Raw genomic sequence first — 26,137 nt, forward strand, 5'->3', positions numbered from 1 at the left:
ATTCCTTCACTGTGGCTGAGCTTGAAGACTAAAAAAGTACAAAAGTGAACGAACACAAGAGGTGTCTGGTGAACGAGAGAAAAAGAAAAACCGTTTTCGCAATAAGAAAGACGCGTCGCAGCCTAGGTGTAAGCGTTTAGAATCTTGTTCACGTTTTAACGGGCACGTTTACCTTATTATGGTCGCATGCCTCGTTCCGTACAGAGTCGACGCAGGCGCGTGAATGGAACTCCAAAAGGGATTGACCACTCATTGAGCGCATGTGCTGCTGCTAGTTCACACCTCTTGTGAGTGTGCTAAGTCACACACGTCGTTTAGCAAGTTACGCACATTACTCTTCGTATATATATATATATATATATATATATATATATATATATAGAATACTGTACTACTTTTGAATTGTCACTCTTTTGATGTCATTTTTCTTGCTACTGAATATAGCTTTACCGCCGTGGTAATTATCCCCACTGCTGCTAGTGTGGCGCCCTTTGTGCCGTATGACATGGACCAGTCATTGAGCGCATGTGCTGCTGCTAGTTCACACCATTTATATATGTCACCTAGAAAACATTGGGTGAAAGCAAACTTTTTTTTATACTAATGTGACTGTATTGTTGCCTTGTACGTATGCCTGCGCCTTTCGGTTCCGTTGCGCTCCGCTAATGCAGGAGAAATTCATACGTGGTTGACAGTCTCTGGCAGAACACTTTCCCCTACTCAGTGGCTCAGCTCTAACGATGATAATATTGATATTCATATAACAGCATATTAAGTTTCCCGTGTCCTTAACGTACTGTGTATTAAGACACGTGTATACCGGTGATGTACGTTCCGTTCCAGATTTAGACAGCGGGCCGGCGGAAGACACTTAGCCATAAGCTTTTGTTAACTTTTTTTCTTGCGACGCGTGAGATCTTACTCACAGGTAGGGTGGCAAGGAAGACTTGTTGCGGCTTCCTGCATTGATGACTACTCCCGTGGATACCCCGGTGCTCAGCAGGCTCAACTGCATCGCCTCGTACCACACCTGCGGCAGATAAACGCGAGACTCGTCTCACAAGTTTCTTGTTTCTCTTCGGCTGTGGCCACGGTGCAAGAATATACACGTGTCTCAACTGCGTAAACTGTCTACAGAGCGGGCTGACTCTGACTATGTTCGCGCTTGCTTCCTTCGCCGGCAGAAATACTGCAGTGTTGGGGTCATCACAGAGATAACTGCGGCCATAATGAAACAAAGCGCTATGGGGATACAGTAGGTACGAGGTGCTCCGGGATATGTGAAAATGTGAAATGGTTCCGGGACTTACACTCTGATATGCGGTTGTTTGCTTGAAGTCAGGAGTACAATAAGGAGTAATCTATGGAGTCAGGAGTACTCTATGGCAACCAAAGGTCAGTGGGACGCCTCGCATTGGGCGCTCACGGGAAGACTATAAATGAAGCTGTACAGGGTGACATGGGCCGGACGTGTTTTGAAGTGAGGGAAGCTCAGAGTGAAATTGATTTCGAAGAAGGACTGAAGAATATGAAAGAAAGCAAATGTGTGGCGAGAGGTGTTGAGGTATTTGTACAGAAAAAATATTGACTCAGTGAAGGAAAAGAACTATATGAAGATTACTAGCAAATATGCGACCGGGCATAGGAAGCAGCATGACAACAAAGAACGTCATACGCAAAATCACAGAGGCTGAGATGATCTCATTGGGGGGTGGCATTGGAAGAGAAACCTGCTATGAGTAACTACCTAGGAGGTAAAAACGAAATCAGGAAAGAAACAATTTATGATATCTCTAAGGGAAGCACTTTACATTTCGAAGCGAGATCAAGATGCCTTAGAACGCCTCGATGGAGCAGAGTGGGCGAAAGAGTACACCCGCGGCCGTGATAGCGCGCCAGGTGTTGCGTGAGGGCATCGTCGCGACGCCACGTCACCCTCGATCTCGGAAGCATGCGTATCTCACCCTCACTGGGCTTAGTTGCTGCATGCCGGCCTTGGTGGCCGATGCTGCTTCTTCGGTCTCTCGTCGCGCAGGACGTTGGTGACACCGCAGGTTGCTTGCTCGCTCGGGCAGCACGTACCGCTATGTTACATTGCTCGCAGCGCAAAACTCCACTCAGCGGCGTTCAATGGGTCATTAATGCTTCGCATTCACAAGTGCTTAGGTGTCCTCAAATTTGTAAAATTTTGTTTGACAAATATTGGCAGTCTTGCGCAGGATGTTACAGGAAGTGTGTTTATAAAGTGTACACGACGACGACGACGACGACGACAACAACAACAACAACAACCAGATACAATTATAGAAATCATTAAACCTCCTTAAAAATGCACTCCAAATGGCGACAAGGTATATACAGGCGGTTACTATCACGCTTACCCAAACAAGGCAACAAATAAAACAGTACACATCGCTATTCTTACTATGTGAGCAAGTACGATTCCACTTTTGCCACAAGGTTGTCTACGGCGTTCGTTTCGACAACTTCCTGCGGCAACGCGTTTTATACCTCGCGAGATCTCGGAAAATAAATGAGAGTGTGCCGCCGCGTGTGACATATGGCCTCAGGATGGCTGGAATGGCGATGCCCTTCCGGTGCCCCTGCAGCAGCAAACTGGCGGCTCGGTGAGTGCTGAATGTCATTAAATAAAGCCACGAAATAACCATACCGAGTGCAGCCACTCGTCGTCGACAAGCAAGTATTCCTGCTACATTCCCAAGAGCACTCACGCTATGGTGGCGGGAATACTTTGAATAAATAAATTATAGCGCCTTATTTTCGATGCATTCCACCCAATCTGCAAGATATACCTCACGCTGGTTCCAAATTATACTACCATGCTCGAGGTTTGGTCGCACCAATGTTTTGTAAGCTTGCTAGCTTGACAAGCGCATGCAGCTGCCGCAGCGAACTCGCTTCGCAAAAACCCCGAGTGCTCTGCAGAAGTACATGTTGCTGCGCTAGTCGGTTCATATTGCTCAGTAGACCATAAAACGTTTATGGTCGCTTAGCGCAAACGAGGAAAGACGGAAATGGGACAAGGCGCTTTGCTCTGAACGCTTTCGTGCACATATTCTCAATGGAGACGTCCTAGTTTAGCGTAAGTCTAATGGTTATACCTATTTATGTTATAGCGCCTCTAGAGTCAGCCTCTAGAGTCTGTAAAGGAATATGTTTATCTAGGTCAATTACTCACAGGGGACCCTGATCATGAGAAAGAAATTTACAGAAGAATAAAATTAGGTTGGAGTGCATACGGCAGGCATTGCCAAATCCTGACTGGGAGCTTACCACTGTCGTTGAAAAGAAAAGTGTACAATCATTGCATTCTACCGGTGCTAACATATGGGGCAGAAACTTGGAGGTTAACAAAGAAGCTCGAGAACAAGTTAAGGACCACACAAAGAACGATGGAACGAAAAATCTTAGGAGTAACGTTAAGAGACAGGAAGAGAGCGGTGTGGATCAGAGAACAAACGGGGGTAGACGATATTCTAGTTGACATTAAGCGGAAGAAATGGAGCTGGGCAGGCCATGTAATGCGTAGGATGGATAACCGGTGGACCATTAGGGTTACAGAATGGATACCAAGAGAAGGGAAGTGCCGTCGAGGACGGCAGAAAGTCAGGTGGGACGATGAGGTTAGGAAATTCGCAGGCGCAAGTTGGAATACGCTAGCGCAAGACAGGGGTAATTCGAGATCGCAGGGAGAGGCCTTCGTCCTGCAGTGGACATAAATATAGGCTGATGATGATGATGATGATGATGATGATGATGATGATGATGATGATGATGATGATGTTATAGCGCCTGTTCGTTTTAGATTAGAACCCATCAATTTATATTAAAATGTAATCAACGACTCCTTATGGATTACGAGGTCTGTTAGAAAAGTATCCGACCTTATTTTTTTTTGCGAACACCTTATGGATATGAAACAAGCGCGCTTGCATCAGCCGACCTTGATCCTTCGTGCGCATGCGCGAATTTTTTCCCGCCTGCTGATAGCGTCAGTCGCTGGGACGCAGCGTTTGAGGGAGGTAGTGCGCAATGCTCTCGTCGGTTTTTTCAACGCAAGGAAAATGGCGGAGTGACTGGAGCTGCGCTAATGAATCAAATTTTGCCAGAAACTGGGCGACAGCCAAGTGGAAACCATTCGGAAGATTCAGACAGCTTTCGGTGACGATGCTCTGAGCAGCACACAGATTAAGGAGTGGTACAACCGGTTTAAAGACGGCCGCACACCGGTGGAGAGCGAGCCACGCTCCGGTCGGCCATCAACATGCCGGAATGAAGTAGAGCTCCAAGTCGGGCTAGTTGGTTGACATGCATGGTATAATTTTTTTTTTAACTGCGCTAACACACACTGACAAGGACGAGGCAGACAAGACTGCGCACGTCTTGTCTGCCTCGTCCTTGTCAGTGTGTGTTAGCGCAGTTAAAAAAAAATTATACCATGCATGCCGGAATGACCAGGTCATTGCCGAAGTGAACGCTGTGGTGATGCGGGACCGTCGTGTGATTATCCGAGAAATTTCGGAAGACGTGGGCATCAGCACTTTTTCTGCACATTCCATTATGACCGAAGATTTAGCCATGAAGAGGTCAACAGCAAATTGGCGCATCCATCACGACAATGCTCCTGCATATTCCTCGAACTTGATTCAGAGTTTTTTGGCGAAAAACCAGACTCCTGTAGTTCAACAGGCTCCTTACTCTCCTGATATGGCCCCCTGCGACTTCTGGCTGTTTCCCAAAATCAAGAGGACATTGAAAGGAGCGTGATTGCAGACAAGAGAGGACATTATGGCTGCAACGACAGCTGAGCTAAACTCCATTCCGAAAGAGGCCTTCTCGGAATGCTTCCAATAATGGCAGCACCGCTGGGAGAAGTGTGTGGAGTCCCAAGTAGACTACTTGGGGTGATTACGTTTCCAACGCTCTAGTTATGACAGTTTCTTTTTTCTTCGGCCAAAGGTCGTAAACTTTTCTAACAGACCTCGTATACTGATGTATTTTGGAGTGATTTCATCTAATGACGATCGAGTTTAGCTGCTTTTGGTCATCTGTAGCACGCACACAAGTGTACACCACGAGATCGTCTACAAATAGCCGCACTTTCACGCCATCCTTAATGCAAGCAGGAACGTCATAAGCTTATATGATAAACAATAATTGTCCTAACATTGACCCCTGTGGTACACCTGAGTAAACATCAAGCAAATATAATTTAATATTACTGATGGTGACAAATTGAGTACGATTCGGCAGATATGCAGTAATCCATGCCATTAATTTTGAGTCTATACCAATGGACCTAAGCTTCTCAATTAGTTGGGAATTCACGAGGCGATCGTATTCCTTCGAGAAATCAAATACAGCACGGAATCGGGAATTAATTACCGAAGTTAAATCTTTTGTTATCTCTAAACGTTAGGTTACTGTCCAGAGTACTATTCTAAAGCCGCGTTACAATGAATATAACATGTTATTTTATTCTAAATACGTCATGATTACTTTGCTTATGATGTGTTCCATGAATTTCCAGAAGTATCCTGTTAGTGATATGGGCCGTTATTTTTCTGCGAACGTTTTATTTCCTTGTTTATGAATGGTGGTCCCTTTTGTGCATTACCACCTTGAAGCAAGACATCTTGAAATTGATCTTGGAGCAAAACGATAAAACACATAATCACGGAAAATGAGCACATATTAGACGGTAAAGAACTACCTAGTTTGTACGCCTGCAATAGCCGGAAAATTGTGTGTACTAGCGCAACATGTTTTGGGGTAATGTGCGGCAATGTAAGACGTATGTTATCAATTACGGTGTTTCACAAATACCTGCTAAGCAAGATACCGCCATAACCTTTTTTGGGCTGTTCAATCTATGTATTACCCTGAACTACCTTTCGAAGAAGCTCTTACAACGGTAATATTTTCTGAGCAAATTAGATGCGTATACTTCATGAAGTCAATACTTCGAAACCATGTGCGTCTACCTCACCATGGTAAAAAAAATTAATTACGCGGTTTTAAGTACCAAAACCACCACCTGATTATGGGGCACGCCGTAGTGGGGGAGTCCAGATTAATTTGGGCCGTCTAATGTTCGTTAACGTGCACCTAAATCTTAACGGGCACCTAAACCCCCATTAAAATGCGGCTGCCGTGGCCGGGATTCGATCCCGCGACCTCGTGCTCAGCAACCCAATTACCATGGTAAGGTAGGCGCACATTACGCGGTTGACGGAAGTTGCTTTACGCAGGTTCGTAGAAATGAATAATGGGTACCACGGCACTTTTTTTTTTTCTTCCAGTATTACCAATAAATGATGATGCTTTTTTGCAGGGCTTCTCAACATTGCCATAAGGCCATTGAGAGTCGCCACTTTCAAGGGATAGCAAATTTGTGGATGCTATTTACGGCTGATAAATGAAAGAAACGCTATATCTATAGCGTCTCTAAGAAGTAACACGTTAAACACAACAAATGGATTAGTTCAACATTGAAAGTGCTGTTTGACAACACACTGAATTTTCCGGGAAATACCCTAGCCATTAAAAATATGCGAGCCTTCTTTTACGTTAAGTACACCGATAACGCAAGTTACACGCTGCAAATCTGAAGTCACGGTTGGTGTATACGAGCTGCAATACAACGACGAATCGATACTATTTCTCGCTAGTAAGTGCGTGTCTATTGCGCATGGTGACCCTCGCTACCATCGCGTTGACATGCCTTTGGTCTTAGTTGAAACCAGGCACTAACATTTCATGCGGCAATAGCAATCTTCTGCTTCCTACAAAAGCCAAAGATTCATAGGACTGCATTTTCGAGGCAGTAATAGTTGCGGACGCCTCAATGTGACGATGCAGCGAATGCAATTACTGAAACCCACGCTCCCATTTTGTGTCAATATTGACGGGAAGTTGAGAAGTGAGCCACATAAAAACTGTAGAGAATGCACGAATGTCTTACGTTTGCCAGTGTAATTAAATCGAGCGCACGTGACGCAAACACAGCATCCTATACCTACCGCTCTGTGCTCCGGTGTCCCACTTAATTACCACTCCACGGCGAAGCTAAAGATGATTTGGCCATGGCCTATATCAATAGTGCAGAAGTGCACAAAAATCGTGACAGCATGTGATCAAATCGTTCTTCCAGGCATGTACATCTTTATTCCATGGCATCGTACTTGGAAAGCAGCGGCGGTGCATTCGGGACGGGGCCGTCTTCGAGGCCAATACTAGAATACTCGGCCCAGTAGTTTTTTTTTTTTCAAGAAGAGCTCGGCAGGCGCTTTTATGTTGGATGTGGCAAGCGTCTGTTCGTTGTGCGGATTTAAGCTGCAGGTGTCGGTGCCCTCGCACGTGGCTAAGTTCTCCGGCGCCGCGAGAAGGACCCGAACAAGGGCCTGTCCATCGCAGTATTAAGCACAGTAGATCACTCGCAAGCAAGTACGTCGTCACGATCGTGCGACGTCACGTAAGGAGAGAGGGGAGGCCTACCTTCAAATCGAGTAGCGTCTCCCAGTCAGGCCAGAGCATGTACAGGATGCCGACGCTGGCGTTGGGCATTCGCATTGCGGTGACCATCAGCACCACCACCGCCGCATACGGCAGTAGAGAGGTCATGTACATCATCTGATCCACCAAAGAAAGGAAGCATGAGCGGCCAGCGTTAGTGTATATGATGCAAACCGCATGCTCGCGGGACTGGCTGAATTGACCGAACAAGCCCGCATAAGCGGCACAGCTTGCTCGAGAGCACTTCAGAGCGTGCCTTATAGGTAGATATACCTTAACGTTTGTGTTCTTCCTGTTGGAAATGCGGTTGTAGGTCCTTTTACGAATCTTTTTTGAAAGATGGCTAAAATCGTTAAAGGACAACCGCAGGAAATAGGTCAACAGCCATAAAAAAAAAAAAAAAAAAAAAAAAAAAAAAAAAAAAAAAACTGATCCCAGTGCAACCCATTTTCGCAAACTCAGTAGTTGCGATAATAGGTGGTGCTTGTCGTTCTCGACAAGAGTTAAGTGAACAAATGATTTGCTTCCCTTAATAAGGCTACATGATAACTCTGCAGCGCTAAATGAATCGTGAATGTACGCTTACGCACCAGATTACCTTGTTATGAATTAAAATCAAACGCTAAACTGGAAGAGAAATGTCACAGTGAACTGAACGATTATGTGAGAGCGCGGGCTGGAAAAGGAGCACTACGCGTCTTTCATGGTTCACCCACATTGACAAAACAACCGCTGACGCGTGATATGCTGTATGGTATACGTAAAACACAATCTTAGTAACGCGCTCTTCAATACACGATTGCGTTCTCTCTTGCCTCTACCTTAATGACGTCAGTCTTTTGGCACTGTCTTTTCATTTAGAAACGTTGCCGACTTTCCTACTTCGAGATGACATGGTCACTGTGGTATATTAACGCCACCATAATTGGTCCTCCAGTATTTTATCGTAGTCGGTACACGGGGGAACTTCCTTCAGTACGAGCTCTGTTGAGCTGGGCAGTGTCGAGTCATTTTTCTTTAAATTCCCGCAGATTAATCGCACCTCCGGTAGCACGATCACGCTTGCACCGTCCCTTCGTGTTAATCTGGATGAAGGTCTAACCTTTCCGGATAGCCGGATGCCCTTGGCGGCGAGCAGGTATAAGAGGAGCCAGCAGATGGCCATGCAGGCGAGCACGTCAATGCGGAAGTTTCCCGTTGTGGTCACGTCGTTGCTCAGGGACAGGATGTGGCGACTGCGGGTGAGAAAGGTCGGAGCGGACTGAATTACTGCGTGCCTGCTCCCTTTCTCGCTCTGTTTGAGTCGTTAAACAACCGGACAAAAAAAAAAATATCGTGCGAATAGCCGCAACGCGTCATGTTTGCGGAACGTATTACAGCCGTGCTCCTCTCCCGCGCTTCCCTTTTATTGCGATAGCAATTATATGGACACTCAAAAGCAGATTTCTGCCGTCGGCGTCGCCGTCGCCGTCGCCGTGAGGTTCCGTATGACGTCATTTGGAGAAGAAATCGCCGCCGCGCGCCGAACGCTGTATGTGCGAGTGAAAGGGCGCGAGGGGCGCGTCTTTCACGGGGAGTGAACGTACGGCGGAGAACAAACGCGCGTTCTGCGCCGTGCTCGCTTAAGGGCTGCAGAAGTAGGCGTCTCTGTTCTCCTTCACAATCACCATGTATGTAGAGCAAACGCGCCTTCTTCCGACGAGCGAGAGGCCGTGGGGGAGGGGGAGGGAAGGGAGGCGACGTTTAGCTGCGGCACGCAGTGCCTATTTATATCAGAGGCTCCGGCAACAGTCACCAACGCCGCACGCATTTTGAGCGAACGCGGGCAAAACGCCGATGGCGTCGACAACAGTTCTGCGTGTTGCCGATGCTGCTGCATGTCCAAGTTTATACAGCTGATAAAGCTAATATCATTACTCCGTATAGCTCTCTACAAGTTTGCTATCGCAATTGATGCTTCGCCTTTCAGGTGAAACTGCGACAACTTTTTTTACACGCTGCGCCTTCTGGCGGCGCCGCCGTGAAGTCCGCGCATGCCCAGTGACCCAATTGAAGTCAAAGGGGTAGAGAACGGCGCATACCAAAAATCCCTATATAAGAAAAGTACCGCCATCTACTCTTTCCTCCGCCGCCTCCTCTCCTAAAGCGCTTGCTTTTTTCTTTACTTTTTGCTTGCGAAAGCCAAGTCGACGGCGGCGCACCTAGAAAGTCCACGTTGAAGCTTTCAGGCCGGGCGCGCGCCGCCACCACCGCCGGCGACTGCGGCTGCGCAGAGGACTAACATGGCTCTGAGGCGGAAAAAAAGAAAATATAAAGAAGTGAAAAGCGCGCGCTATCATCGTCCAATCGGAGATACATGAGAGAGAGAAGCGGCGTTTATCAAAGGATGGCGGTACTTTTCTTATATAGGGACTTTACGCATACCCAGTGCCAGTGGCGTAGCCAGAAGTTTTGTTCGGGGGGGGGGGGGGGGGGGGGGCTGAGGTTGCAGCGCGGCCTCCTCCTTATAGAATTTGTCGAGGGATCAAATACATGAATAACAACTGCATTGCCATTGCCAATGCCATCGTATATCAGATGCTGCAAACGAATTATTGAACGCTACGCACTGTGAATAAAAGTATGTATTTTTTTTCATGAAAAATATATTCGTATGTCCCCAAAATTGTGGCGGAAATAACTGATATCAATGCTTCCGCATTTTTTTGTCTATTTAATAAGTACAGAAAATATCACGCGAACTTTAGAACTATATCAGTTTAAAATCAGCAACGCAGTGCATGCAGCTGATATGAAAAACGCAAAGGCCATAAAATTAACCAAGTTCAGGACAAATATTTTGATAAATATATGTCATTCACGAACCTTGTTTACATTTTTGATACATATGCAACGGCCAGGGAAAAACCACAATGACGCTGTCCTTCGTTGCAATGGATTGCGCAGGAGCAGCTGTTACCAGTCGTGTATTGTGAGTAATTGCACCGAAATTATAGTCGCAACAGTGAGTACATATAAAAAGCAGGAGTTCTGCAAAATATACATTAGAAATGCGAAGATGGAATGGAATATACAAATGCGAAGATACAACTTGATAAAGGGCAAGAAAGTGTCGCTGGAAACAAAGTTCACTGCTTGTATACACAAAACCTCGCAACAAGATATTAAATGTACGTCTCCAATAAATCTACGTATCTAAGCAAACGTCACTGTATATAATGCGTCAAACAAGACAAATAAACATGTTGCTCAGTCACAGATAGTAAACTTTACGCATAGAAAGACAGACGATCCAGGCAAGAACAATAGTATGATCGCAGAAATCGTGATATTTACTTGGGTCATGCTGCGGTCGCGACAGCACCATATGGGTAGAGTAATAGAGGAATAATGCAGAAATCAATACGAAGGTGTGTAATTTAACTGCCGGCACAGCGCCAACAATTATTCTGCACCCAAAATAAAGGAGGGTATTGCTTCGTTTCAAAAAAGAAATAAAAGCAGGTAGCTAAAAAAGGAAAGAAAAGAACAAATGAAAGCCACAGATGATGCGGCAAGTTGATCTCCCCAATATCCGAGTGTGTTTGTTGGGAAACGCTGCGTGGGCCGGGCTTTCAATGAACAAGGTTGGTCAAAATTGGTTATTGATGTCCTCGTAATTTTCGTATTCGCATGATGATTTTGATAATGATGCTAACTGTTACAATAAATGGCGAAAATTTCTGCGGTTTTAAAAGCTAATGAACAGTCATACGTTTTCATAATTACGAGTTCTAAAGACACGGAGCTTTTTACTTGAATTGACCTGTGCTGCTTCGCTGTCTAAAGGACAAACTTCACTCGGCGGGGAAGTTTAGCGAAGTGGTCAATGACTTCGGACACGTTGATGCCGATGTCTCTGTGGGCGTATAAAAGATCCAGCCTAACCATGCGTTCCGCAGACATCGCAGAGCGCAAGTAGTTTTCTAGTAATCTCATGTTTGAAAATATTTGTTCTGCGATGGCAGTGGTCACGGAGAAGGGTGACTAGAATTTTCAGCAGTTTGTACATATTTACATAGAACCTCCAGTCGCAATGAGAGAGGGCATCTATTCCGGTGCTAAAACCTAAATACACTTCTTTGATGTCGTTTGCATCCTTGTTTAGGTACCTTGCACAAACAGTAAGCTGTTCGATTCCAGCAATATACGTCGTTTCGTCAGCAAGTACGGAGAAGTCGCTGCAGCGTTTACTTTTGCATCTAGGCTTTCTTTGATAATTTCACCAAAAATTTCTAGAATGTGGTTTTGTACATCTGGGCTTAAATACGAGGCATTACTGGGGCAATTTTCCAAATGGTTCTTCAGATATGTATCTCTACAATCAGCTCGCATGCGAAGAAGCGCTTTGAAAATACCAGTATTTCCAGCCGGGGCTTTGCTTTAATCCATAGGACCACTGTCTCTATGGCCACGGAGAGCCAGACTTTGTCGCTCGCAAAAAAGAACTGTTTCAATAATAGGCCGCTAACTTTCTTCTGTTTTCTCTTATTTTACTTTGCCTGCCCTAGTTCAGCTGATCGATCACATTGGGCGCGCTTTCTGAAAATGTTTGGAGAAATTTATCAGCTGCCAGCTGACAGTCACGGTGATATTTAGTATTTTCGTGTATGGAAGATTGCGAGCGCGTGCTTCCATCTCTGGAACGGCGTGAATACGAGGGCTCCAGTGCGCGCTTGTTGGCCCAAGTTTATAAGAACATTAAACCCGTAAAGTTCCAGAATTGAAAACCTGAAGCACGGTATGGAAATGTCAGTGTACTTTTCGCGTCAAAAGTTTATGAGAATTTTATGCCCACAAAGTTCGGAATTGAAATCCATGCGCTCCGTAGATTCCACGGCCGCTGCGAGATGCCGCGACGCGCCCGCTCGCTATCGAAAAGCCCTTGAAACTTTGTGCTCGGATGGGGCTCCTTGCGTTATGTGACTCCAAGCGCAGAAGCGTTGCCACGAAATCCAGCCCGATTTCGCAATGTGCGTGCCGAAATGTCTTTTGGAGCGTGAAAAAGACATGGTAGACAAAATCCCTAATGATTCCCGGCGCCGGTGGTTGTTTTGGTGGGCGCCGGGGAAAAATTTCGGGAAAGGGGGGAGGGGGTGAAGCCCCCCCTGGCTACGCCTCTGCCCAGTGCCACTTAATCACGTGATCGGCCCACATTTTTGGTGGGATAGCCGGTAAGAAAACTGGTCTGACAATGCCAAGAATGCTATTCACATTAAAGTAATTCTCACTTTCATCCAAACTGCCAAGAAATTGCGATCGTTTAGCACAAATGTGTAGAACCAGCGGTTTTTATACTTTCTAATCCACACGGTCGTCCTTTTCCCTCGTTCCTAGTAGACACCGTGGACCGATGAAGATGCAGTCGGTTTCGTTTCCACAGGCAGCTTCATTGTGACAATCGTCAGTTTGGACATGGTATCCTTCACAGGGTCGCTATTGTGGCATACAAATTCGCATAGTACATAAGACACAAGTTAACGAAGGCGTCACGTACGTAGTGTTTAATGGAACCCCATTCCGACTGCTGTGTAGTATCCGCTGGACCCCATGGCTTCCGAACCATCAAATCTCACAGGCCCTTTTCCTAACACTCGTCCAACACGCGTAAATCCGGCAACGAGTGGATAGCTTTCTCGACTGACTACGCGACGCGCTACGCCATCGCGAGAGCTTTGCCGACAAGCGGCGCCACTGATGTTGCGGATTTCCTCCTTTATGGCCTTGCACTATATTCGCCACGGCGCACCGCAGAGGCTGCTCACTGATTGCGGCCGCACCTTCTTGTTGTCAAATGCACGTTCCTGTTCTGCCAAACACATGACCGCACACGAATGAACCGAGCGGCTCCCTCACACGTTGATGGAGATGCCACCTACACAAGTTTCTGCACAGATGCACCGTCGTCGCAGCTTGTAAATGATGTGTCACATATTTCCCGCCTCGTCACATATTTCCCAAGAACAATGTCGGTGAAACGCAAATAAGCTAGCTAGACGGGAGGACTAGCAGCTCCCGTCTTCCGTTGTCATGTCTTATTTCCGCTACAATGGCTTCATCGAGTATCCACCAAGTAGCTAAAGAACAAGTTATCTTAACAGTCGCAGTTTTACTTTCATGGACTGCCTAGGCTGCATTTTGTTTTCGTTTGACGTGTCAAAATATAGTACCTTAATTATACTGCACATAGTAACTGTTGCTATATAGAAATGACTATTTTTAGGGAGCTACTGTTGAAGACCACGTTTGGCCGAACATGGTAATGACAGGGTGAACCTTCGGTTGGGATCACAAATTGTGTCGTTGACTATATTGCAAGTACAAGCGATGGAAGTGACGGTTCGGTATCCGATACGAACCCTTCACAACACTCGAGGTCGCCTCTGACGCAGTTCACGTATTCTGCGTGGTGATCGCGCGTAGATGGCATGCAGAATCTTAAGAGGTATATATAGTTTGAATGATGTGCGATTCTTGACAACAGCCGGCGTCACAGGAACAAAGAGCCACAAATAGCCGGCCACCCAAGCAGCGCGGAAATGAGTGGTTGGGCGTACAAGTAGAACTGCTCGGCAGCGGTGTTCGTTCCGTACTGGCAGTTGTCCGAGATGTTGTCGAAGACGCGTTCAGGCACGCGGAAGACGAGGCCTTCGTACGACACCGTGCGGCCTCGGGTGAGGTTGGTGCGAGCGTAGTGTTCCGCGAACCACCGGTACACATCCTTGCAGGGAACCTGCGTGCGTGACACGATGTACCTTTTGTACGCACACGGCGTATAGCTATATTGACCATTTTTGTTTTTTTGAAGAGCGCACGTCGTATGTCCAATTAGCACCATATGGATTTTATCAAATCGATTCTACTGAAGTATGCAAAGTGGAGGGTTTAATTTGCGTGGATGATGACTTGTGTGGATGACCAAGGAACGCGTGTACTTGCGAAGAAAACGAACGAAGACCGCACTAGTCTCCTTCAACGGGACCTGCAACACTTCGCACGAATGTTGTTTTCTTCCGCGTACAAGCTCTACTGCAAAACACGCAAGTATCATATGTGCACTAGAGGCATGAGGCGCGTTTCTTACAGCGCATCCGAGACTCAATCCCACGTAATTTAGTGCAGGAGGAAAGCGCATTACTTTACTTCGACAAAGTTGGCTGCCGAAGACATGCGACCGGAACTTTTGCTTATGTCGTGTGCTGTACACACCTTGCGGGCTAACGCGTCTATTTACCTTTTCGCAAGGAAAGGGCCACTGTGGCCGGCGTCATGCTCACGACAGGGCTGTTAAGAGCACTCGCTGCTAGAAACGAGGGCCGTGAAGGCACACGTGCTTTCGCAGCCCGAAACTGACATTTCCCCCCTCGTTGCTTAACTGCCGTAAAAAATGGTTTATAGCGTAATTTTTCTTGCTGAAATGCCTGGCAAGAAACCTGGCGCTACTGTATCCGCAAGTTTCTTAAAGGGTGCTGAGAAAAGCCGGATCACGAAAGGTCGTGACTGCGTGTATAAGGCTCTCAAATGATATCTACATAGGGAGTATGATTTATTTGATCCTACTGACGTACAATATACCGAAAGATCGAAGAAAGAGGAAACATGTAATTGAAACTGGGAAACCTTGAGCTTTGTCCTCGTTCCTTTACTCACGAAATTAGCCGCTCGGAGGGGGTATTGTTGACAACTGGTAGACCTGCATGCGTGTACTAGTGCGTGCACTTCTATTTCAACGAGAGCTATTTATGCTTAGGCTTTGTTATGACACTTATTTTTTTTCTTTCTAAAATATCTTGACAGATGCAACACTGACTGCCAACGTATTTTCAGGATGGCTGGATCTCTGAAAATTATGTAAATCTCTAAGCCTCCGCTTACCCGCAAATCCGTGCTTGCCAAAGTACAAAAGCGAACTTTTCTTAAGCTTAAGATTCACAGTGATACACGCCAAGAACACGCAGCGCCGTGGCGTCGCTATTTGTGCAGGACAAAAGAAAGGAATAAGAAGGAGCGACAAGCTTTAAAGTGCCGTGCATTTTCTCGGATGGCAAGACGAATCACATCGCCAAGTTTTGAAAAGCATTTCGGCAAAGGTCGTGCGAAGCGGGGAACAGCGAAGAAATGTCAACGTAGCTGTCTTTGCTTGCACTATGCCCGTGTGTTTACCAGCGCGCGCTTTCTATATTGACCACGGAACAGAGGGCACTGACCGAACCCGGTCGGCGTAGGAAGCACCCCGCATCGGCGCCCCACTGGTCGCTGCACTCGGCCCAGGGCACCTCGCCTGACAGCGAGTTCCAGGTGAAGAGCATCGTGTGGGCCAGGAACAGCACGAAGTAGCAGCTCACCAGCGCGCTCACGAAGCCCATGCCCACGCCGATGCCTGCACGCGCGTCAGGAGCGTCAGGGTGTTCTAGATAGAAACCCCCGCACGGGCAGTAGAAACCTTTGAAATTCTCACGCGAGAGAATAATCCTGCAAAAGAGCTCTTTCGTATGTTCTGTGGCAGAGTATGCTGCTGAAGCACAAGAAACATCGCGAGTTTCAATGTGAGAAACATCTACGAAAACTGAATCGAAAACAAGGAAGAAAAATGAAGGTACCCAAGAGGAGGGTAGGCGTTGTATAAAATCCTCGACAGCCTGGAATTTATTATCGTTTAATCATATTGGCGTTTTACGGCACTATTTGTTTCCGTATCATGGTCCTTGAGCCCATAGAGTTTCTCACTGTAACACCTACAGGGTAATCTGGCGCCACCGTCTATGCTAGTTTCTTAAAGGGCGCCGTGCCCTCACGGGAATGACGGGATATGTGTCTGCGAGGCTTGTGTTGGCTGATGTTGAATGAGGCTTCGTCTAAAACGTGGGTATGGCTACACAAATAGTGCGTTCTTAAAATAAAATCTACATAAACTGCTTTAATTCACTCATATTACATCTCTCAATAAAGTTTATTCATCTATAATGCATGCAGGATCAAGCGAAGAAAATCAAGAACAGACGACAAGTTGTTCCAAAGCGAGCGATAATCTTGTCGTCTGCCCTCCAACTTTAGCGGGCAGCTGATACTTTTTACGTTTCATATAAATGTGCATCCTATAGTAAGTCCTCAAAATTAAACATGTCTTTGTGTAATAATGAAGCTAAAGCAGTTTTTTACGTGCTGTTTTAACAGGAAATGAATCATTGTGACAGACGAAACGGTGCTAGCCAGGCGCGTCTTCAAGGCTTTCTTGGCTCTCCGAGAACGATGCCAATCCGAAGTCACAATATACCGGCATTCCCAGGGATACCACAGCGCCAGTTTTCCCTCTAGGTAATATAGTGAGAAACTCTATGCTTGAGCTTTTCTCGCCCCATCTTACACTTGTTTTTTATTTTGCCCCCTTCGTTTTTATCGAGCACGTTCATTTTTATTCAAACACGTTCGCTGGCTATGTCTCTGACCATTTCAGTTTTCGATGCTTACAGTGAAATATTATACTGAATCAAGAAAGGGTGTAACAAGCTCAGTTAATAGAGTAACATAGCCCAGTCCATCTAGCAGCTCCGTCGTGCGTTTATTAAAGACAGGGAATGTGGTTAATGAGCATACGGCCCAGGCCAGGCGGACAGTTGTCTCTGTCAAAGTTAACGCCTGAATTATTCCGCTGCACAAGATCAGCACTGAGCTGGCGTTCCTCCCAAGGACTGAGAGAGACTAACACGGTGTGTGTATCGCTCATTCAGCCCGACGGTGACGTGGTTCAGCGGCACCGTATCCTGCCGCAAGCATCTGCGTAGTTTGCGTCGGCCGCTTGACGGCGGTGCTTGCGATCTAGGCATGTACGTCGTGCTCCGTGCGCGAACAGAAGAGGTCCATCTTGATCTTCAGTTTGGGTTGCGCGAAGGAAAGCGGTGTATACCCAGCATGAGGTGGCTGACGATCACAGCAGAAAACCTACATCCAATCATAGTGCGGGTGTCACGCATATATTACATACCCTTCCCGATGGGTACGCATCGCCAGACGCCGACTGAGCCCTGGCTCGAGAACTGTCCCAGAAAGAGTTCCATGCAGAAGATGGGCTTGGCCACCGTGATGGAAAGCAGCACGTACATCACCAGGAAGGCAACTGCGTGCAGGAAATATGCGCGCTCACGGAACGTTTCGAGGGTTTTACCCTTAATGAATAATGGGCTGTTATGTGCCAAGGAGTAACGAGGCATGCAAAGGCGCACCTAACCAGGGAGCCTTTTTGGGCCGTCAGTCGTATTCGACATCTTGTGACGCCCCAGAGTAGCACGTCCCTAATGTATACTTCACGCTGTGTGAAAGTGCACTAGCCTGTAAGCTCTTAGGTTATGAATCACGGAAGTTTTTCACGAGAGAGTACGTTCTGAAGCACGAAGCACTGTAAAGTTTTCCTGCTGACAAAGTCACAGTTCTCGCTGTGGCAATGCAAGCAAGTCATACAAAAAAATTCTTCTAAATATACAATAGGAGGGACGCACCTCCGCCGTTGGCGCTGATGAGTGAAGGAAGCCGCCAGAAGTTTCCCAGCCCTGCCGATAGGCCCAAGCATGCGAGGAACAGTTCAAACTGGCTGTCCCACGAGGCGCGAGCAGGCGACCCCAGCGATGGTTTTGATTTGACTTTTTCCTCGACGATTTCTTCTTCGTCGCCCTCTCCTTCCTTGTCTTGAGCTGGCTCTGGCGCCGTCGTAGCGGCAGCCATGGTACGGGAAGCCCACTGCGCAGCATCACATACGCATCATTACCGTCCCACCATATACTGTCCGCTTGAAGGCCGAAAGCCTCTCCCAATTATCTCCCTGCCCTTTCTTGTGTCGGCCGACTCTACAAGCCATGGTCACTACGTGTCCTGCCACGCTCGACTGCAATTTATTCCTCTAGCACCCACCCACGATAAGTGAGGAGGAGTTATCTACTCCACATGTCACGTAATCTTGCCCCACTTCACTACTTTCTCTTATCTAGAGTAACCGCGTTCATTCTCCAATCTGCAGTGACATTTTCCCGTCTCTGTGCTCAAGCTATATCGAAGCTGTATACCACGACGTTGTATACTTCAGTAGGTGCCTATAACCTCGACGTAAGATGTCATATTATGTGGCAAGAACAACAAAGAACGGTACGAGAAGACCATGCCCTATGCGACCCGGTATAATTTTAAAACTAGCGTCGAAATGACAGCCGGTACATCCTTGGCCCTACTGGCTTCGAGTCTCTTGGCGGTTTCTTGTATTAATATCAGTGGATAATTTATAGCCCGAAAATTTCTTATAGGGTGAATAATATAATTACTTTTGTTCAGCTAAAATTCTACTCCTCGACAAAGATTAGACGAAATTACGCAAAATGCTGTTCAGAATAATAAAATAATGTATCCCATGTTTATCACTGTCCAAATATTGGCTGTAGTCGGAAACAACTTAAGTATGCAGTGAAGCCCCGCCCACGCATTCATAACCTCCAGCCACTGTTCCTTCGTGAGGCTGCAAATAGTTATTACTTCAAACTTTCCCTGTTACCTAAATGAGGCGGTAACCACAAAAATAAAATTATAAGCGCGTAATATTATACGCTATCACTCGTCCATTATCGTGGAACGTACAAGTACGACAAGTACAGTCATATCAAGGACGATGCCATTTTGAAAAGGTAGCATGACGACGATTTTGTTTGTTTCTGTGATTGGCTGGCGGAGTAGCACAACCCCGCGTGGTCCGTGTACCTTTGTTGCCAAATGCTGTTAAAATTTTAAGTTGTATCCTACTATAGATTTTAGCTGAACACATGTTCACAAATATGATGATACGTTCAAGTGCTAATATTACGCGAGTACAGAAATTTCATCGTGAAACGTTTAACTCTGCACATTGCATGTTTGACGCAAGAACTTAACAGTATTGAACTTCCGTGCAGGATCCTTAATACGATGTTATGCCAAATCACACAAAAAAACTCGAGCACTTCCCCTTGTTCCCACAGTGGTGTTGATCGACTTTAACAGCAACACGTACGGCGAGGACGTGGTGTATATATATATATATATATATATATATATATATATATATATATATAAAGAAAAGGATTCAGAATTTGAGACTTCGTATAAAGTTCTATGAGGGTGAACCAAATATGAATGAGACTGTTGTTGTAGAGCGCCTTCTATGAATGGGCGTGCGCTGCCGCTTAAGGACTTGTTATGTAGGCAAAGTCGGGAGTCACGTGAGCCGTTGATCGGCGTTGTTACATTTCATCACTAGTCCGTCAATACGATGTCTGTGAAACCGGCGCAGCCATGGATTGCGCAACGTGTAATTATAAAGATTCTTGCTCGAGTGTACGCAGGTGGGCGGCACTACCAAGGCCGCGTCTACTTGCCTCGCATAAGGAATGCACGGAAGGCTGTGGAGAGGTTGACAACGAGCAACATGATCGTCGCCCACGGACGACCACGACGGAGCAGAACATTCGTGATCTTGTGGAGGGCGACCGACGTTCGAATGTTTTCGAAATCTCTTCCAAGATAGGCACAAGTTATGAAAGCACTCTATCCGTCATTACAAAAGGCCTAGGGCTCCTTAAGGTATCTGCCCGATGGGTCCCACGTCTTTTGACTGTTGGCGTGTTTGCAAGCGTCTGCATATCTCTCAGGGCGGTTTGCACACGAAAAAAATGTGACAGTTTCGCCTTAAGGGCGAAGCAATGAATGCGATAGCAACACAGCAATGTCATACGAAGTAAGGTGAGCGGCCTTGGTAGCAATATGAATTGTAGTAAACATGAGCTGATTAAGTAAGCAGGTGTGCTGCGGCGTAAGTAGACCGACATGAAGAGAGACTCGATGAGCACGAGAAGGCGCGTGTGAAACGGTGGTGTTGATGAGAAGCGCTTCCCGTGGGCAGCGCGTACGAAGGGACACACCTGTAGTGCTGCACTGCCGACCCGGGCAGCATTGCATGTGTAGCGTGCGTTGGAAAATGTGGCCCGACTATTACTAACTGATTGAACAAGCGTGGTGTGAGCGCGCACAAACAAACATGAATAGATCACACTGAATGACTGCAGACAACGACTGTCAAAACGCTGGCAGCAAGCGCATACGCCGCAGCAGCTGGCGAAGGTACGCGCGGTCTATCGCTTCAACGGAAACTGAGCGGCGAATGCACGGCGCATAAAGGTCAGAGCCGTGTGGAGATAAGCGACGGTGTGAGCGAGCGACGAGCGCCGTTGTTGGCAGAGTAGAAGTGCGCCTCCCCCCCCTCCCCCCCCCCCCCCCCCCCCCCCCCCCCCCCGCTCCCTCCGGCGCTGGCTTCCCGCTTCCTTGCTTGCGCGTGGGAGATTAAGTGCGTTCGCTTTCCGTGATAGCGCGCGTCCCCGCACGCTTCCGCTCAGGCATACGGCGCGCGGCGAAGATTTTATCTATAGGGAACCTCACGCCGACGGCGACGGCGACGCCGACGGCAGAAATCCGGTTGAAGTGTCCATATAATTGCTAGCGCAATAAAAATATGCGTTTTTGAATCGCATCGTTGCCTGCGATAAAACTTGGGTGAACCGCTACACGCCCGAGTCGAACCAAGTGAGCATGGGATGGGCGAAGCCAAGACTCGGCTTTCACTGACTCGGCTGTCAGCTAGCAAGGTTTTTGCAACTATTTTCAGGGACAAGCGCGGAATTTCGCACATTGATTTCTTGCGCGATCGCTGCACCACCAATACTGCATAATACTGTGAGCTTTTGAGCGAGGTTAAGCTTGCTTATCACCGCAAGACGTGAGAACAACCAATAAGCAAAGTAATTCTTTTCCATGACAACACCAAACCTCACAGTGCAGCTGTATCGTGTGAAAAACTGTGAAATGGGTGGGAAACCAATGAAACATTCTCCATATTGCCCTGACTTATCGCCCCTGTGAGATTAATCTCTTTCGACCACTCAAAGAAGCTCTGGTAGGCCAACGATTCGGTGACGACCATGCAGGGAAGGAATTTGTGAGCAACCGGATGCTGACACAACCCAGTTTTTATTTTTATTTATTTTAACGATGGCGGGATCAAAATGTTACCAATCAGCTGGAAAATGCATCTCTACATCAGGAGATTATAGCGTAGAATATAACCAAGTATAGAATAAAATTATTCTATACTTGGTTTATGTTTTAACTACAAATAAAAATAAAATAAAAATGAAAGACATTGTTGAGCGAAGCTGTTGAGGCTTGTGATGCAGATCGGTGCCACCCGCCGTGGTTGCTTAGTGGCTATGGTGTTGGGCTGCTGAGCACTAGGTCGCGGGATCGAATCACGGCCACGGTGGCCGCATTTCGCTGGGGGCAAAATGCGAAAAAACCCGCGTACTTAGATTTAGGTGCACGTTAAAGAACCCCAGGTGGTCCAATTTTTCCGGAATTCCCCACTACGACGTGCCTCACAATCAAATCGTGGTTTTGGCATGTAAAACCCCATAATTTAATCTTGTTTTTTTTTTCCCGATTGGTGCCGATTGGGATGTGATGCTCCCCAGATAATTAGCTTCTGGCGCGCTTACATTTTCTAACAGTGACCTTGCAATGCTCAGCGCACTATAACCTATAGGCAATACATTTTCGCTCCAAATATTGATTTTCATTTCGACTGATGAACATTGAAATGTGGGAAAGCGTATCCTTCTTTTGTCGGTGTTCTTGTTCTTGTTTCTTCGCACATGACACTACTTATAATTTCGTTAAATTTCTTTTCCACCCGTTTGTGTAGCCTATATCGCCCGTTCTTTGCTGGCTTCAAGGTATACTTACAAGCTGCGGCGGGATCATAAATATCACCAAGTGCAATGTAAAATAATTTACATCTTTAAATGTAAATAAGGGTGTAACTTATTAATGCGACAGCATTATATGGCTCATGAGGCGGAAAATCCGATGTTGGCGAGACCACACCATGGTCCGAAAAGGCTACGAACCCACGACCATTGATGGGAGTTGAACCCATGACCTTTGGTGTTAAGACGAAGTTAATTAATGCACAGGTAATTGAGATAAAGTCAATTAGGCACTCGAACCCACGGCCTTTGTGGGAGTCTATCCCATGACCTTTTATTAATTAATTATTAATTAATTAATTATAAAATGTCATTATAAAATTAATTAAAGCGGATAATTAAGACACTTGAACCAACGACCTTTAGTGTTAATGCGAAGTTAATTACGGTAGAGTTAAGGCACTGGAATCCACGACCTTGGGTGGGAGTCGAACCCTCGACCGTACCAGTATTTCAGTTAAAACCATACCAGTATTTCAGTTAAAAGCACAGGTAATTTCTCGATTGATTTCCTTGGCTTCATGTGATTGTGTCTAGCAATTAGTGAAGCTGCACAGCGGTATGCGAAGCCTGTGGCGCAGACAATGCGTAGCTTTCAATCTTGCATACAAATAGCCGACGCAGAGTACGCTGGACACAGCTCAAAAAAGTAGGCTTACCCGTGGACACTGCTGGAATCGCCGACTAACCAGGACGGGATGCACGAGGCACGAGGCACGCGCACGCTTTCCTCGGCGTGTTCTTCTTCTACGAAGGGTGCCACACGCCCACGCAGTGAGTCGGTCGGCGCTAATAGATATTCGGGACTACATTAAAGCAGCGCGGGCCTGTTGTCCAGCAGAAATAACGGTGATGATTGCCAACTAGAGAGTTATCCACTGCGGGGTGTGGCTACCGTCCTTAAAGCGCAGTATATGTTGTAGCGTAATTAAAACGTAATTAGTAAAGTTTTGTTAACTATACGCCTAATGTTGGCCTTTTTTAGCGATCCAGCTCAAGGACAAAAAGTGTGTCACGTGCCACGCGCGATATATATATATATATATATATATATATATACTAAAAAGAACCGGTAAATTCTCGGTAAAAGTATTTACAGATGTACCTGTGCCATCGAACTCATCCGTTACGGTTTCCGTTGTGCCGGTACATCGCCTGATAAGAAAGTATCGCGTAGATCACAGCATGACGTAAATATGAACTGAACATGTGGCAACGAATGAGTACCTCTCTGCGCTTTGCAGTAGCCTCTTTAAATGTGCACAGCTGTAGTGGAGCAGAATCATTCACGAAAGAAAGCCCCTGTAGATTTCGTACCCTTATACTGCTGAGCTGCGTTCCTCATCATAAAAACAAACAAAAAAAGCACATGTTGGAATATATCAGTCGAAACCTTAGTCAAGCCGTGCATATTAATTACTATACAAATAACGGCGATGCGTACAAATGTGTTACGCAGAGGGCAACCTCATGCAATGTTTACGTTTATGGCGTCGTATTCAGACGAATACAGACCCCAACTTGGACCACCTACACAGAATACACCCCACGAGGTTCATTGACGAGTGCTCGTGGTGCACAGACACACACACACTAAAACGCATTACATGGGAGTGTACCAAGAGGCCTCCGCACATAGACAACCGAATAGTACTCAAACATCAACTCATGAGGAATAGGAGGCATGGCTTGTGGACGAGGGACGGGAGAGCAATCTTCTGGACCAGCCCAGCGAGCCGCTCGGGCCAGTGGAGCCCTGGAATAGGGGCCCCAACCATCGTGCCTTCTTTTATTTATTTTCAATAAAGTTTTTACTCACTCACGCATTACCGCAAATGTTATAACTGAAACCTCATGCAGTTTTTGTATTAATGCCTTAAGGCAATGCTCCGTTTCATACATGAGGTGCAACGCTGTGGAAGCTACGCAAGAAGTGCGGTCACCAAAAATGTATCACTCCGCGCGTTCCTTGTATGCTTCGCTGCGCGCCAGCGGGGTTTGCTCTTGCGAGCATGCATGTGAGCCGTATGAGCACATGGTGTGTTTGTTTCTAGGGGCAAATTCTTTTTTTAAATTCAGAACTGAGCTTATATAAAGAAGATTTTCACAAAAATCGATCAAGAAACACCGAACTATTTCGAAGTGCGAACGCAGCCACAGCAAAAAGTATCTCTAGCCTCCACAGCGTTGCACATTATGTATGAAACGGAGGAGCGTCAGAGTAGAAAAAAAGTGTATGTGCGTGAAGCGTGGGAAGTCAGTCACGTGGTAGAGGTGGAATGTGAAAGCTTAAATAGCGGGCGCGCTTGTAAACGAGGAGAAGGGAAACGAAGAGGTTCGAGTGGCGTCAATCACGGCAAAGCCAGGAGGCAACGAGGTTAGTCTTCTAGTTAGGTGAGTTGGTTAGCATTGCAGGCGTCTAAATGCGCCCTATAAGAGACAAGGAGGGACAAGACACACGTCGCTCATAGGCAATGAGGCCAAGGAAAGCATAGGGGCAATCAGCTGTAGCTGAAATTTAGAAAATAAATGAGAAAAGGTGAAACGGTAGTCTTGTCGCCGGTGGTGATCGAACCCACAGCCTTCGCATTGCGCGTGCTCTACCATTATGTGGAATGGGAAGGTTGTGGGGCCTACCGGCGACAAGTTATCTTTTTGTCCACTTACGTTTCCCCTTACTAGTTTTCTGCATTTCAATTTCTGCTAGAGCTGATTACCGCTATGCTTTCCTACCAACCGGGCGTTATTCTGGTTAACCTCCCTGCCTTCTGCCTTTCTCTTTCCTCCTCCTCCTTGCCCGCTTGCTCTAAACGATATATATAAGTTAAAATAAGTGCAGCCGCACGTAGAAAAGCAAAAACATTTTAATTTTGACGTTTCGGCCGGGGTCCGGGCTTCATCAAGAGTGCGATTGCAAGCACACTGAGTTCAGTTTATACATTTTCTCTGTAACCAAAAAAAAAAAAAAAGAAGAAGAAAAAGTAGTTGGTCTATGACCACAGGCACGCGTACATTTAGTGACATCATGCATGCCAACAGGTACATTGACTCATGTCAAGCTCAACGGAAGTAGGAGAGAGAGAGAGACAGCACCGTGACTAAAACCTTCGGGCGCATATACAGTGGCACTATAATCTGACTCCATACCTGCGCGTGCATACCATGGCGTAAATAAAAAAAGAGAAATATTGATTGATAGGTAATTTGTGAGTAACCCACACGTGAACAGGTGCACATTCAGTTGTGTCCACAAGGAAGGAACGACTCAGCCAATGGAATATAGGGGAGAGAGGTCACGTGGTAACATGCGAGGGGCGGCAGCTGCCAGGAGAGTGTTTATTTTCCTTTTTTGTTTGAGGTTGCTGCAACTTTTGTTCTGACCACGAAGACGGTCAGTGCACCCCTACCTGGTTATGGGACACCCGCACTGTGACCTCCACTGACCTCTGAATTCCACGACCTGGTATTCTTTGTACAAGTGACATCACAATAAAATTGGTTGGTGTGCATACGGCAGACATTGCCACTGTCATTGAAACGAAATGTGTACAATCATTGCATTCTACCGGTGCTAACATAATTATTTAGCAGGCTTTTATTGGGTGCCTGATTCTTCCCTATTGTCATTTGTCTACTTAGGTGACGGCTGCTCGCTTTCGTATAGGCGTGTCACGATGCAAGCATTGTCAGACTTCGCATTGGCTAACTGCACGATTACCGACATCACTAAAGCT

General features: G+C 46.5%; 1 protein-coding gene and 1 long non-coding RNA gene across 2 annotated transcripts in view; both read right to left on the minus strand.

Annotated features, from left to right (window-relative positions):
• Positions 1 to 1,015, minus strand: part of LOC125940753 (uncharacterized) — a 12,693-nt gene extending 11,678 nt beyond the window's left edge. Inside the window, exon 1 of the long non-coding RNA XR_007463956.1 lies at positions 927 to 1,015. This is a non-coding gene — a long non-coding RNA (uncharacterized LOC125940753). The remainder of the gene's footprint in view (positions 1 to 926) is intronic.
• A 3,540-nt stretch (positions 1,016 to 4,555) lies between these two features.
• Positions 4,556 to 18,291, minus strand: LOC119466581 (sodium- and chloride-dependent glycine transporter 2-like). The gene is made up of 7 exons (XM_049657423.1): positions 18,069 to 18,291; positions 17,558 to 17,689; positions 15,783 to 15,955; positions 14,133 to 14,308; positions 8,639 to 8,771; positions 7,519 to 7,653; positions 4,556 to 4,567 (listed from the first exon to the last, which is right to left on the minus strand). The coding sequence occupies exons 1-7, from the start codon at positions 18,289 to 18,291 to the stop codon at positions 4,556 to 4,558; spliced, it is 984 nt and encodes a 327-aa protein (XP_049513380.1).
• Positions 18,292 to 26,137: the final 7,846 nt, after the last annotated feature.

The sequence above is a fragment of the Dermacentor silvarum genome, chromosome 10 (assembly GCF_013339745.2).
Source record: "Dermacentor silvarum isolate Dsil-2018 chromosome 10, BIME_Dsil_1.4, whole genome shotgun sequence".
Lineage (NCBI taxonomy): Eukaryota > Metazoa > Arthropoda > Arachnida > Ixodida > Ixodidae > Dermacentor > Dermacentor silvarum.